General features: G+C 35.4%; 1 protein-coding gene across 1 annotated transcript in view; it reads right to left on the bottom strand.

The window, feature by feature from the left end:
• Nucleotides 1-16,096, bottom strand: part of PLXDC2 (plexin domain containing 2) — a 233,021-nt gene that overhangs the window by 17,626 nt on the left and 199,299 nt on the right. The window contains exons 10-12 of the mRNA XM_042888938.1: nt 8,614-8,674; nt 8,103-8,256; nt 6,538-6,576 (exon numbers count right to left, since the gene is read on the bottom strand). Of these exons, the coding sequence (XP_042744872.1) occupies nt 6,538-6,576; nt 8,103-8,256; nt 8,614-8,674 (254 nt within the window). The remainder of the gene's footprint in view (nt 1-6,537; nt 6,577-8,102; nt 8,257-8,613; nt 8,675-16,096) is intronic.

The following is a 16,096-nucleotide window of genomic DNA, read 5'->3' as shown; positions in this document are numbered from 1 at the left end:
TGCCTGGCATGAACTTAGTCTTGTGGTGAAATAACTTGGATAACTACCAGCCCAGTAAAACATTCCAACAGATGAAATGGTGCCAGACTGGAAAAGCCTGCTGGTTCAAGTATAACCACACCTACAGTACTTACTCACTCTTATGCATAATACTCATGAGTGTGCACTACATAGATTAAAAATTAGAGAAGCTCAATCTTTTTTTTTTTTAATTATTATTATTTTTCTTTTTAAGGCAAACATGCCATCTTTTAAACTGTTTAGCTGTTAACATTGAAATACTCTTGCATTCCACAATTTTTATGTTAGGTAATGAACATTTAGGGTAGATTTATGCCATGCTTCTAATACTAATACAAGAGTAGTATCCCATAAATACTAGCTTAGGAATGTCAGATGTGCTTATATATAACATTAATAACCCTTACCACATGTAACTATGATATTAAAGCTTAAAGTGGTAGATTATATTTCTATAGAGCCCACAAACAAATTGCCAATACCTGGTGACAGAATCTAAAATTAGGTGGAATTAAGAACAGTATGCTTGGATATGCTTCTAATTGAAATATTTCACTTGATTCACAGTAATCACCTTGAATTGCAACTATGTGAAAACTCTTATGTCACTGAAATGTGAAAGGGGATCTTTTTGCACCAATACTTCAAGAGATTCCAACTGCAGTATTATTATAGGATCACAGAAACTTGATGATCCTGAAAGAATGCGTTCTTTAGGTTACTTAAAGCTTTTGAAAACACACTGCTTTTTTTTTTTTTTTTTTTTTTTTTTAAATATATTTTTCATAGGGATCCCATTATCCATTAGACACCTGTAAGTTTTCTAATTCACTCTATATAAGATATCTCAGTCTGAAGTCCTGAAGCTGAGAGGGAAAGTGTGATATATTGAAAGCCGATTTTTTTTTTTTTTTAATCAGTCCATTTATACTTCTTAGTTGGCTGCTGGATTTTTGCTAGTTATTAACTTTTGCTAGTTACATGCATTTTATATATAAACAATGAAAGCATGTACTGCTTAGGATTGACACCATCTTATATATCACAAAAGGGGTAATATATACTTGGCCTTGTAGAAGTAATCTGTGTGAGGAATAAAGCAATTTACACCCCTTCTCCAAGTTCCATTTCAGGGTAATAAAACTGCCCATCACTGACACTATTGGAATACCTTGACTTCAGGAAAATCAGTACTGATTTGGTTGAACACGGCAGGTCAATTCCTTCTCTCTGCTACCATCCCTGCTATCTGCCTGATATGCTACTGTTAACTAGGTTACATTCAGCCATCCTTACACCCACAACCGTTCTTTCTTCATAGCTGGCACTGGACCATTTTATGTGTGAATTTCTCTCATCAAGGAGCTTGAGGATGTGTGATAGATGTTTCTGCATGAGAAATCCATGCAAGCCATTTGGCAACACCTTCTCTGCATGTGTTTGCTTTCCTCTTTGGGCAGCCAAATAGCAGAAACTCTCTTGCCTCTTACATGGTCCACTACTAACTCACATCCACAGATTCAGGTTCACTCCACTAGATCTCTATTCTGATTGGTGCATCATGTCTAGATTGGAAGCTGTACTGCTTTCCTCTATTTGCCTGACTGTGAGCTTGTGCCCATATGCCAAGAGGAAGGACGTAATATTCAAGGCAGCCTAGCTCACAGGGATACAACCTATGTGAGCTTGGCAGAGACACTGAATTTTTTACCCTGTTTTGGGGCCCCACTTACACCTGGAATGTGAGTCTATGAGAAGACTGCTTGTTTTACGGAGCAAGTAGTCCAAAGCTAAGCTTTCTTTTCCCTATACATAAAGCAGATTCCTGAGCAGAAGATTAATGACCTATGCAGAGTGATTGTGGGAGGGAAGAATTGAATTTATAGTGGGAAGAATTCTCTGGAGGCTCAGAGAAATCCCCAAAACAGTGTGTTCTCTACCTCTTCTAGGAAAAACATGCTCTGGACTCAATTTCTTCATGATAATAGAGTATGATTTTCTTGCTTTTGTGAGTTCATTCCCTTAGCATTTGTTAACATTTTGAAGTTAATCCACTGCTACAGTTTTCTTAGTATCATGGCTATTTACAAAGTCCTAGTTCAGCTAATGCTGCAAGGAATGAAGGGTGGTCTTTGAGTGAGGATATCATGTATCATTATGTGTAACCCAGTATCTGTCCAATTGCTATCAATTTGCTATAGGACTCTGGGCAACTCAGTAAGTCTCTCCAAGATTGATTGCTTAGTGCACTAAGCAAGTGGATGTGAATGCACTAACACCAAACTTCTCTGTTTACAGAATGACAGCAATAACTGTGTTACCTAAGGATTTATGTTCTTCTGCCCTAAAATATCACCTAGTCCTGCAACAATTATCATTCATTGGTGTTCAGTTCAGTCTGAGTAGTTTGAAGCAATTTAAGCTGTTACAATATTAGGTAACATCAGCTGTCACAAAATTCAATATTTTACCATAGCATTTGGCCTGGCAATGCAGCTGAATTCCTAATTCCAAGAGAGCAAAAATTTACCTGGTTAAATAAATGATATGAGTGGGTACCCTATATCATTTTACATTTGGCATAGAAAACAAAAGACAAAATAAATCAGTATAAGAAGTCAGAATTAAACATAAGTTGATGTTTACATACAGTTGTTCTGTTTTAGCTAAACTGTTTAAACATCATGCTTCTTTAAAGTAATGTGGTTCATAATGCCTTCATAATGTAAAATGTCCTTTTGTGCTAGAAGCAGAAAGTGACATTGCCTTTATAGAAGATACCTTCTATTGGCACTACTTTGGAAAACTTCTGTTTTTATTTGCTTGAATTTCTGCAGAGTAATATTAGTTGTTTTTTTTTTTTTTTGTTTTTTGTTTGTTTGTTTGTTTTTTCAACATACTCTATAAGTATAATAAGATGACAGCAAAATTAGGATACAGTGAACATACAAGAAATTCTGGAATTATCCTGTTTTAAGGAACATTTAAATATAATTCAAAGTGTCAAAGAAATAAACACAAATGAACGCAATCTGTCAGTGTTCCCAGGTTAAATGTCCTAAAATAAAAGATTATTAATTTGTGATTCTATTTTTCAAGCAGAAAAGATGAGTTCAGCACTTTCTATTTGTGATTGCTCTAGAAAATACTAGTGTTGCACACTGGCTGCCGTGTATGTAAAATACATTTCTACCTGTATCTAGTGAACAAAGAAAATAGAGTATTTATATCAGAGGCTGCTTCTTTTCCAAAGCTGTAGGGGCTGTTCTCAGCTTTGGAAAGTTTCAGTTGAATAATATACACTCATATGGTATCGTACTGAATTGGATCATTTAGAAACATAACATATTATTAAAAAGTAGGTTAGATAATTATTATCCAGCATGAAATAAGGCTAGTTAGCTGAAGATCAGTTAGCTGGAGAGCAGTGTGAAAAAAACAAGACTGAATCTTGTCCACAATTTGTCAAGAATCCCTATGGTAAGAAGACTGAAATTTTAAAGGGAAATTAGAGACAGATCTAGCACTGGGAAAATTTATCACTGTATTTAAGATTTATAAAAGTACTTTATCAAGACTCAAAAACTTGGGATTGTAGTTTGATAATTTCCTATCCTGCTTCCCAATGTTTCAAACTAAAATTACGTACTTTGTAGCACTAATTTTAACCTTCTACACCACTAATGTTCACATCCAGACCATCTTTAAAAGATACACTAACTAGAGCAAGCAGAAGGATATAGACATTTCCTTTTCCTACATATGCTGGAATGGACTTGCTCATAAATGTACAAAACAGGTAGATGTCTTTTTGCATAGTTTTGTTTTTTTTTCACAACAGTAATTTTGTAATACATTTTGATGAATGAGAAAAGGTAGCAGATTTCCAGGCACTTACTGTCCAACACACACATTTTTCTTCTGAGTTATAAAGCTGGAGGATTGAGAGGGACTTATAAAAATCAAATTGTCACAACAAGGTGTCTAAAAAGGTCAAATGAAATGTCTGGATGTGCTGGCCAATCATCTAAATCACCCACCAAAGAGTTCACAACAAGAAAATACTCTATTACTGTATTGCCACAGTCAATTGCTCACAATTTTTATGAAAAATTAGGCTTTTAAACCATTTAGTCATCTGTGCTGTGGTATAAGAAAAATGAAGTAACTGCAATTGCAATTAAAAACAAAAGCATACATTTATTCTGCTGGATATACCTTAAATTTTAGAAATACTTTTCTTCTTATTTTAAAGAGAATTAAGATACAATTAATATCATGATGGCATGCCAAGCGTATTAAAAATTGGTTTAGACATGTATCTATTGCATGTGTTTGGCATCTATCAAGTGTCTATGAAGAAAGAGGGAATACAGAAAAAATAAAAACAAGCAAGTTTGTAAACATGCCTGAAATGATTGTGGTTGAATTACAGCATTAGCTTGCAAGTTGATTTCTCATATAATTAAAAAGTCCATGCACTTTGGCCTAAATCTGAACTATAATTTAACTTTAGCTGCTGCTTTATAACAGGCGCTTTCAAAAGTTCCAGGCAGAGGTGAGACGCAGAATTTCTATAGAATCCTCTTTTGCCCAACCAGATATTGACAGCTACTATCCAAGGACACATCAAGCTGTAGGCCATCATTGATCCAACAAAGCTTTGGTTTTCCATTATACAAGACTCCCTTTCATTAGAGTTTTAAAGTCTGAGAAAGCAAAAACCCTGTATTTTTGACCTGAAAGAATTTACTCTTTATGAAAAGCTGACAAATCACAGAGAACTAAAAAACATGCTTACAGCTGCAGAGGTTTTATCTGAGCCTAATTTAGGGGTCACTGGAAAATTCAATACATAATTGAAGAATCATCGAAAAGAACTCCCCAGATTGAAATCTACGTTTACTGCGTGAATGAAAATCCTGGTGTGCTGCTTTGCTTCTTTGTTGTTTGAAGTCAATTTCTTATTATTATTATTATTATTTCAACAATGAAAGAAACAGCTTAATGGAAGTGAATAATCACATCAGTTGTTGGCTTGTCCTAAAATGCAGCCGCTTTCTGCAAGTAAACAGACTTTCTGTATTTAAGAAGAGTGATATCACAGAGCCGAGAAAATCACTTCGCCAAACAGGCCATAGACACTCCTCACTTTAGTTCACTAGTTCATAGACACTCATCATTTAGTTCACTTCCAATGGGGTTTTTCTTTTCAGAAATTGGACAGAGTAGACAAGTGACTTCTTGCAGGCAGAGAGCATGGGTCTATATCACCTAGGAAGACAGCTTATGTACAGGACAGAGGGGAAATGTGTGAGTGAAGTGCTGACTGATTCACCTTTTTTATTGATCTCTAAAAGCACTGAAGTACTTTTCACAACAAAATAAAATGCCATTTGATTTCAAGCAGTCAGAAAAAGATTCAGGGGTATTCCCATAGACAAAGTGTGTAAGAGTACTGCCCTGAGTTTATAGATGACCTTATTCCAGGGCATTATTTCTGTGCCAAATGCATGTCAGACAGCCTCCCCTGCCTCAGATGAAAGGTAACCACTGCCAATAAACTTTCTCTTTATACCAGTGGAAATGCAGTTTGTTTGGATTTGCTCAGAAAATCAACTTCTGCTCTGACTGACTGTTCCAAATCCTGGAGAAATCAACCTAAATCTTCCCATTCTCCTCAGCAAGCAAATACAGACCCAGCCTACATCTAATGACCAAACCATCTTCTAACTAATAGCAAAATGTCATTGGTCACAAAGGGAGAAGGAATAAACCTCAGTTTTAAACCTCAGTCACTGAAAAAAATTGGAGCCATTGACATTTGTCAGTGCTTACTGAATGTTCATAGAGACCAAACAGTGGATGTGAGCACAGTGAGGTGTGTTTCAAGAGTGGTGACAGTGACATTGGGTCACCTCTGTTGCTGGTGCAGATTTTGACAAGAACGGTGTCCAGGCTTTCGTTCGTGGCTGGTGAAAATGCATAGCTAATGGTGGTGACTATGTTGAAAAATATTTTTTTGTAGTTGAGAATTAGCTCTATTAAACAGTGTTATTGTGCTCTTTGTATCTGTTGCTGTTTCCATAGAAATAAATAGGAAGTATTACTTTCAGAGGGACCCACAGTCACTCACAGTGATGTATGATTTAGAACTAGTATCATGTCCTGTCTTAAGACAGCTAAACAATTATGTATTATTACAATACAGAACTACAGTTAATAACTGTATTAATTCAGTTAAACTTTGTCTTTAGTACGCTTTTTTTTTTTTTTTGAAGCTAATTAAGCCTGTTGTTTTTGTAAAGTCTTACAAAGAAACTGTAAATATTTAATTTACTAAGCAGTTGCTAAACTTATTTGTCCTTCTGCTCTTCTGTAGAACTGTGAAAGGCTGAAGTCCCTTGGGAATCTCGTAGAACCTTTTCTACAGCCTGATTTTGATTAGTGAAGTTCAGCGTGGTGTAATTTGACAAGACACTGAGTCTATTTCACATACAAAAAATCATCTCTTACCTCCATTATCTTTTAGGTGCAGCGCAATCTTGGTATCATCTATAAAGGAAATCAAAGTTAGCTGTAAGAAAATGCATTTTTCTAGATCATGAGTTGTCTTAGGAATTATTTTCTTTCTGATGCTGTATATCTCCCACAATTAAAAAATGTTTTGGTACTTAATTCAATGTGAGATATCATGATGTTCTTATGCTGAGCAAGGCTTTACTTCGTATGAGTCTGATACATTGTAAAGGAGGATTCAAAATACTGTAAATAAGGCACTATAGTCCACCCCATAAAAATCACTTAAAAATAATTCCTTTTTGTTACATATTAATTTTTGAGCATTCTATCATAGTAATGTCTGCATGATCCACTACAAGACAATAAAACAATTCCTTCTAAGAGTTACAGCCTATCAATTTTAAATCCTATTTATTTAGATATTCCTTTTCTCATAAGAAAACATTAGCAGGTGTGCATATGGCAAAAATTCTGCAGTCCAAATCTTGCATTTACAGTTTCTAAACTTCTCTTGTGAACAAAACCAAATCTTACCAGTAGATTCTCAACTTATAATGTCTACAGCTTAAAACAGTCTACAGTCTTGCCACGTGCCACTTACAAATTCTGAGCAAATCTGGTATTTTCCTATATGCTAGCATACAATTCCAATAGACATCTCCCACCTGCTTTATTCTATTTTATAGATGCCATTTGAGTAATCTGGATAAATTTTCTGTTCAGCTGAATTTCCCTCAGAAGCAGGAGAGCAGGATATCTCTTCCACAGAAAGGGAAGATTTAAGCAGCAGTGAAACAAGGATGAAAACAGACACACCATCACTTACCCAACTAATTCTGCTCAGAAGCAATAGAAACAGTGAGCACTACGTGAAAATGACACTGTCAACTAACTGAAAAAGCTAAACCAGAAATATTCAGTAAGGTTGTTTATTTGGGTTACCTCCAGTTTTCACCTAAATACAATACACAAAGGAATCCAAAATTCATTAACTCTGTTCTGGATGTTTCTTCAGTAATTTTAACAGGATGTTATCCATTTCAGTATGTTTGGGAATGTGGCCTGCTAGTTAAAGGAACATGTGGTTACAAATATGTAACCACAATTCTACAGAAGTCTGTTCTCTCAGCACTCCCTCCCTCTGTCTTCAAGCTTACCTTCATAGAATCATAGAATCACAAGGTTGGAAATGACCTACAAGATCATCCAGTCCAACCGTCTCCTCATCACCATTGCCACCACTAGCACTAAACCACATCACGCAGCATGTCATCCAGATGCCTCTTGAACACTGCCAGGGACGGCAACTCCACCACCTCTCTAGGCAGGACATTCCAGTGTCTGATCACTCTCTGAGAGAGAAAGTTCTCCCTTATGTCTAAGACATAACTTTGCAAGAGGAAGATGCAATAAGGTAATATCAAATACTACTTTGACTAATTTGCCACTCTTTCCACTGCCCCCAAAAGAAAAGGACAACATGAACACAGAGGAAATATTTTTTTAGACTTTTAAATGACATATTTGCCCTATAGGCTAAATCAATCTACATAATTCACCTTCTGTGGGTAGGCTGGTTGGCAGTTGGGAGCTGGTGAATCCTCTGGTGGTTGTCAAAACTCGGAACTTTGTGGTGGTCGGTTGAAGAGTGGTTGTAGAGTACAGCGGTGCTTCAGTTGTGTCTATATCCTTATCACAGATCTTATCTTTTGACTGTTGGGAAAAAAAAAAAAAACAACACTGGGAAAGAACCAGCAATAAGATAAATAATCTTGAAAATCTTGAAAATGAACTGCTCTGTTGCAGGAGCACCCTGTGTGCCTCTTTTAGAGTAGTTCACCACTACCAGCATCAGGCATCTTTTTCTTTTATTCCTACTTCATGAAAAGAAATTAAAATGTACAGTTTCTGGTACTTCTATTTTTAATTTACAGTGTTTTTACTTTATGTCCACTTGATAAAAATATATGCAGCATGTCTTTGGCCTTGAAACCCTTCTTTCTAATGTGATAATCAAAAGCATCGTAAACATATGAGAGACCTCTGATAGGCTGAGGACTGCTCACATACCTCTTCAGGGCAGCCACTGTCTACCCAGTCTTGCCGGTGACGGTCGAATCCGCTGGAGCACCTTTAAATAATGAAATAGATATAAGTTGTCCAGATGGAAATAGGAGGAAAACAAAAACACAAAAGGACAGGAGAGGAAGAGAAGAGAATGATGGAAAGAATAAATAAATTATGTGATTTATTTTAAAATCCATATGACTTCTGTGGTGTTACTTTTATTCAAGAGGCTGTTGCTTGCAGTATGAGTTAATCATTTCATCCATTTCAGTTAATGGCATTTCAGTGAGAGATTTATTATTATAGATTTTTTTTTTTTTAATTTATATTTTTAAAATAAGAATATGTCCCTTACACAGGGTAATTACACTTATGGCTGCACTGAGCCATAAGATCTTTAAGTCTGATGTCAGCCATATGGATGTAAAGTGGGTTAATTATTTTTGTCCAGATTCCTTAGCCAGGAAAATGCAGTCCTACAAAGTATGTAATGAACCAGTCACTTCTTTTATCAGGCAAGAATAAGACACTGAGATACACATGTTAGCATGAGATCAGTGTTCATGGCTTTAGATAACAGCTCCACTGAACAGTGTTCAAGACAATTTGAGAACACTATATAGCTGTTTCCACCTCCTCACTAGCAGTAGAAAATTTGGACACATGCATATTTCTTATCCTATCAGGTGAAGTTGATAAACTGTTTTCAATGTTCTTTCTTATTTGCAATATGTGACAGAGAAATTTCAAGACAACTTGTAACGTTTTAATATAATGATTCCAGTGGCAAACAACATTTTGCAAGCTTTTATACAGTAACTTAGTTTGCTAGAGAACTGAACCATAATGCCTTGCTTTGAAAGTGATTCTCCCCAGTTAGAGTTCTTAAACTTTTTTGCATATCCAGATGATGTCATTTGGCACCCACACTCATAACTTACCTGGTTGGACAGTAAATAACCTTCTCACTTGTTTTTTAATGAGACAAAGCTGGCAAACAAGGCAACTATTACAGCTACTTGTATTTTTGTAATTTTTCATTCTCAGTAATGTGCCAAGATATGTCAAATGCTAATACACATCAGACAGAAACAGGAAACGTGGTCTACTTTGGAAAAATGGAGAACTGGAAGTGTTTCTATAGAAATAAAGGGAATATAAATAATTGTAACAAATCCCTTGGTATTACAAAATTCTCTGTATAATTATTCCGAGCAAAATCTACATCTTTGACAAAATATTATTAAGAAAACAAATTTTTTTCTCATTAGATACATTTGCATTGATTTTTGTTCCACATTTAGTAATGGTAATACAGAAGCACATCCATCCCTAACAGATGTCATTTATCACTCACTTCATAGCAACTAACTATTCCAAAAGCCTGTTGAAGTAAAGAAAACAAACTCCTCAAACAGAAAAGTATCACAGAGTAGTATAGAGATTTCCTTACTAAAGTACAGAAATACTGACATGAATAGTTTTTTCCTTTTCCTTGCTGTCTGTGTCCAGTTCTGGGCTCCCCAGTTCAAGAAAGACAAAGAACTAATGCAGATTCCAGTGGAGGGCTACAAGGACAATAAGGGGTCTGGAGCATCTCCCTTATGAGGAAAGTCTGAGACCTGGGATTGCTCAGCCTGGAGAAGACAAGACTGAGAGGAGATTGTATCAAAGGTTACAAATGTCTGAACAGCTGCTGTGAAGAGGAGGAGGCCAGGCAGGCTCTTGTCATTGCTGCCCAGTAAAAGAACAAGGGGCAACAGGCATAAACTAGAACACAGGAATTTCCATTTGGATATGAGAAAAACTTATTTTCTCTGAGGGTGACAGAGCATTGGAACAGGCTGCCCAGAGAGGCTGTGAATTCTCCTTCTCTGTAGATATTCAAAACTCACCTGGATCCTTTCCTGTTCTATTTACTGTAGGGAACTGCTTTAAGCAGAGAGTTGGACTAAATGATCTCCAGAGGTCACTTTCAAGCTCTACAATTCTGTGATTCTGTGACTAGTGAGTAAATGAGTCCTTTGCTGGGAGCTCACTCCCCATCTTTGGGGTCTTCTGCCTCCATGAATGTTTGACAGAAAAAGGAGAACCTTGCTAAGCATAAAGAAATTATGTGACAGTCCATGTACAAGTAGAGCATAATGTTTGAAAGTTTTAATTAGTAACTTCTGTCTTGAAGGAGAAATTGTATAATTTTCAGATATACTGAGCACTAATAAACTCACTGTATTTCATTCATACCACTCTGTCTAAAATCTAATGGGTTTATGGATGTTCTGAACATCTGAAAATGAAGTCCAATGTTTAGATACAATATTGAACTACTTCATAAATTCCTACAATGGCAAATACATACACATGCTCAGACCCAACAGTACTTACATCTAGTAGGGATTAATGAACCTTTATCTTAGACCTGATCTTATATCTAAATGGTGTTAAACTAAAGTTCCAAAGATTACATGAAAAAAAAACTTATCACAAATGCAATCATATAAAGTTCCGAATTTCTTCTACCAAATGGTTGAAATACTGTGGCAAATAGCATTACAGGAATTGATTTTTTAGAATGCCTCATTCTAACATGTAAATCAGATATTATTCAAATGAATCTACCTCAGAGAAAAATACATCAAATCCTGCACACTGTTTATTAAACATTTTCTATTGATACAGTAATGAGTCCCAACAGGAGCTAGATGCACTTGGTTCCAAGTAAACTTTGTCAACTTTTTTTGAGGCATATGTCAGTAAGACTTCAGATTTAGTGGCTACCATCAATGCTGTGCCACTGGGGTAGAACTCTGAAAACTGTCATTTCAATCCACCACTTACTCTATTGAATGCATTTTTAAGACTTTCATTTAGTAGCATGTCGATAATTCCCTGTTGCAATTAAAAACATTGCAGCAGATTTGATTAGCTATGCCATTTATGCCATCTGTCAACATGGCCATTTTATAGCAACTTCATTTTCAAGTGATGACCCAAATCTGCTTTTAGCAAAGCAATAACAAATATATTCTATGAAATGAGAATAGGAACATTCATGAAATGTAAAGAATTCCAGGATTTCAGTGGAAGTGGGGAGTACTGGTTCAGGGAGCAAATGAAGAATTAAAGTATTTGCATGTATATAACAATAATGATTCTGCATAACTAATGCAGCTGAGTCTAGGTAACAGAAAAAGATGTCAAAATCCTTCCAGTGGACTGTATATAGCTAGAACAGATATGGAGATGTCATCAGATCTTCCAGATGCCATGTATCTCTATTTGGCAAAGAATATTTAAATGACAACAGGTGCTCATTAAGTGCAAGAGACAAAATTCTATGCTTTTTGTCTTTTAAGGGAGTTCAATGAGAATTAATAAAAATAACAAATCATACACTCTTTACACAGAAGACTCATCAAGGTTTAACTTGTAAAAGATAGAAACATAATGGAAAATTATTGGGAAGGGACAAAGTCTGAATGGAAAAACCACGTTGAGCCAGTATCAGAACAGAAACACATTAAAATGTACATGTGCCCTTTAAGTATACTGTTCCCTTTTTATTCTCCCTGAATATCTGTAACAGTATATATACTATGGATTTCCAGGAACTCAAGAGCATTCCAGAAATTTGAAATGCTTTCTTAAATACTATGTTATTATTCACGTGAGTTAAAATATTTAGCGACTTCTAAATAAAAAGTTAATCTGGAAAACAAAGTGGAAAATTGTACAGGTAGAACTCTTTTCTGCTTTTAACCACAAAAGAAATCTCATAATGTAATGAAGAAATGATGACACTAGCTGGGCTTTTGAGTTAATTAGGAGAAGAATTAAAACATTTTAAAGTAGAACTTCTTCACAAGCTGAGGAAGCTGAGGGTACTTTCATTCTGAATGATTATGATGATGAGATAGGAAGGAAAAATTAAATGCTAGAGGTGTTGGTTCAAGTGAAAAATAAAACAATCTGCATTTTTTGGGGGGAAGAAAATGCATCAGACATTATGTTTGCTCTCAGTCTGCAGTTGTCTCTGTTTCCTGCAAAACAGATTCCATTTTGGTTCCACTATGCCCAGAATATCACTTTCTTGTCACATAATGCTGCCTGGAAAAATTATTGTACTTCCCTTACTTCATTACTTTCCAACTTCTCTTGGAACATACAAAACTTTATCAAATGAAGTGTGACTGTGAGTGAATGCAGTATGAATTCATGTAGGTTGCTCCAAAAGTAATGCCTCCTATTTACTTCTAAGGAAAATAGAACATATACAAGCAGCATGGAAACTCTATTTGATAGACCAAGTTCTCAGCTACTGAACACTATTTTTTTTGAACGTACAAAACATATATTTTCAGTATTACCTAATTCACACTGATGAGCTGATAGACACTCTTCATTTCATTGTGCAACAGCAGTGCATGGCTGTCTAGAATTTGTCTTGTTTTTCACACTGCAGACAGCACTGCTGAAATGCACCACCCGTGATCTCACTGTACTCACATCCACTCTTTGGTCTCCATAAAAGTTCAGCAAGCACCAATGAATGTCAATAGGTGCCATTTTCTTTCTGCACGGAGGAATTCAGTTCCAGTCCTTTGCCTCATATGCACTTCCATGTCAGATCCCACTTTGTCAGACTGCCCCTCTGCTGCCATCTGTCACATGGGAACAAAATGTAATGGAATACTGGCAGGAAGGTTCCACCTCTACTGCCATTCCACCAACATCTGCATCTGACATAATGGGCCAACAAAATAGGAGGCATTACATTTAGAGTACCCTTGTATGTGCTCTATACAAAATATTTGCACTTAACTAGCTCAATATACTCAATCATATACCTAAATTTAAGCATAAATATGTTATTTTTGTTTATCCTGTCATAAAATATGTTGCTTAATTAAAATTTATTTTGGAATAGGATGATTTTTTTAACAGTTTAGAGGACTTGTTCCACTCTGTTGTAACAAATTCTTCTCTTGAACAGCTAAGGCAACAAGCTTAATAAGAAGAAATATACAGCAATACAAACAGTCTGTACTATAATAACACTTCTAAAAAAAAAAAAATATAATTACTAAATTAGAGTGAATATCTGATGCAGAATATTCATGCCTGTACTACTTAATTCCATTATCGTTTTAGTGTTTCATATCACAAAATTTACAACATACAGGTGATGACAAGCATGATGAAAGAGATTACTGACACAAATCCCAGCAGGCAATCTGCAAACCAATGATTGTTCCACAATTTTATGGGACAGGAACTAAAATAAAATACATTACATTCTCAAGCATTGTGTAAACAAAGAAGTGAAAAGTTGTTAAACTGTTCTTTTTTTTCAGCTGTTTCTGTTTTTGTTCAGCTGTAAAGAAGCTGTTTTATACAGTGAAAGAGATTGAATGAGTAAGGTAATATTCATAACTGACGTAACAAGCAGATTGTCATTAAGAAATATGGACTCTCACTGAGAATTCTTACTGCTGCAAGAGTCTAAGAATGGATGTGGGCTAAAAGAGGTAAGTTTTATTTTCAATTCATAGAAAGAAATAATCCTAGTTTAAATGGGATTTGATTCTGATTAAAGAAGAATAGGAGTTTTTTTTCTATAATATTAATGTTACTTACAACAACAAAGGAAACATGCTGAAAAGCAGATAAGGAATAAAAAAGAAGTTTTTACTTACGGTCTGCTTTGAATAACTAGAAGGAAAAGGAGTCTGTGAGAGGGACCCAGAGTCAAATTTGTGAGATTATTGTACCAGATTTTCCAGCAGAATAAGCAGAAAATAATAATCATTAAACACGTTCTCTGGGAAGGAGCTATAATGAAATTTAGTTTTGATAAGCACTATACTTGATCTGAAGCACTATTGTGTATATTTTACACTCTGGATATTGACTAGCCCAATTAACCTCCCTTTCTTACTTTTACATGTTATTTTCTGAACCATATCTATCTTTGACTACTGAAAATGATCTCCTTAATTGTAGAATGCTCATATGTTGGTGTTTTATTTCTTTGCCTCAAATTATCTTACATTTCATTCTTGTTAAATAAATTTTAAAAATGGCTTATTGCATTTTGAAAACTACTTTATAATGTTTTACACAGACATCCTCCAGAGGTATTTTTACTCTTCTTTTCAAAATAAAGACATGAAGGTCATCTTTGGGGAAAATATTTACTTTTCCACTTCAGAGATGAAAAAATAGAACATAGGACGGATTCAGCTGAGGTAACACAGAATTATTTAACAGAATCAAGAGTTAAGTGCAATTTCTGAAATCCAGATCAGCAGACATCAAGCCACAGCTGCTATACTTCCTATAGTACTCCCACATACATAAGACTGGAAAGGATATTGAAAAACCCCATGTCTGAGGCTACATACATCAAGGCACCAACCTCATTCATACTGGCCAAACTTCATTCTTATTCATATACTTTTTCCTGGTATTTTGCTCCTTTATAAAACACACTGAGATAATATTAGAAGTAGTAAAGACCTTCTGACAGGCTGAAAGCAGCCTGGTGTTGCTGGTACATCTGTTTGTATTTCTGTTATCACAACTCACAGCGATTGAGTAATACTTTACATAGCCACTTCAGCACCAGTGGGCACCAGCAACTGAGCTATCAGCAAGAGAAGTGCAGAGATATTATGGCTTAGCCAGAATATGCTACTGCTCCTGTAATATCTTATTCACAAATCAAAAAAGGAAGCAGGAGCAATGACAGCAGAAAAAAGTGACAAACTGAAGGCTTAAGACAGTTTTTAAAGTGTTTATAATGTGTGCAAACAAAAAAAGAAAGAATTCTGCACAAAGAAAACACACAATTTTGGAACTGTATTCATAGTACTGCATTTGTGGAGGCTGATATTTATACAATTATGAATCACAGTGAAAATTTAGTTAATCTAGTTGCATGCTAACTTTCCATAAAATCATATTAAGAGCCCTATGTTCCACAATGGTACTTTTGAATTAAAGACTTTGGTCAGTGAGAAGCTTACACTGTCTTAAAAATAGAATTGCCATTCCACTTAAGAAGACATCTTGTGAGGCTGCTTTTTTCCTATTTGAAACAATACCATCACGGGCTCACTTAGTTTGAGAATTAATCCACTTTCTTTTCTTGCTTTGCTCCCATCAGGCTTACCATGCATAAAAAATTCTCAATTATTGAATGCTAATTTCCTAACAGATTCTTGCAGTTCATGCATTCAAATTAACTTGTCAAATCAAGAAAGAGCAGCTTGGAAAAGATTTGAAGAAATTGGGCGTGGAACAGTTTTCTACTCAATAAAGTATAAATCTATTTCTTATTCATATCTCTATCAGCTGACAAATCTACACATCCATTCATTCATTTGTTGCACTTGATAAAAATGACCTATTGCTGTCTCAACTCTTCAACGGAAGAAAAGTATGCAGTAGTTTAAGCAGAGTAGACTGATAAAGAGACAGAATT

This window comes from Lagopus leucura, unplaced genomic scaffold (genome assembly GCF_019238085.1).
Source record: "Lagopus leucura isolate 7727_CA_CO unplaced genomic scaffold, USGS_WTPT01 Super-Scaffold_100157, whole genome shotgun sequence".
Taxonomy (NCBI): Eukaryota; Metazoa; Chordata; class Aves; order Galliformes; family Phasianidae; genus Lagopus; species Lagopus leucura.
The sequence above is the reverse complement of the archived record's forward strand: the minus strand, read 5'-3'. Positions and strand labels throughout refer to the sequence as shown.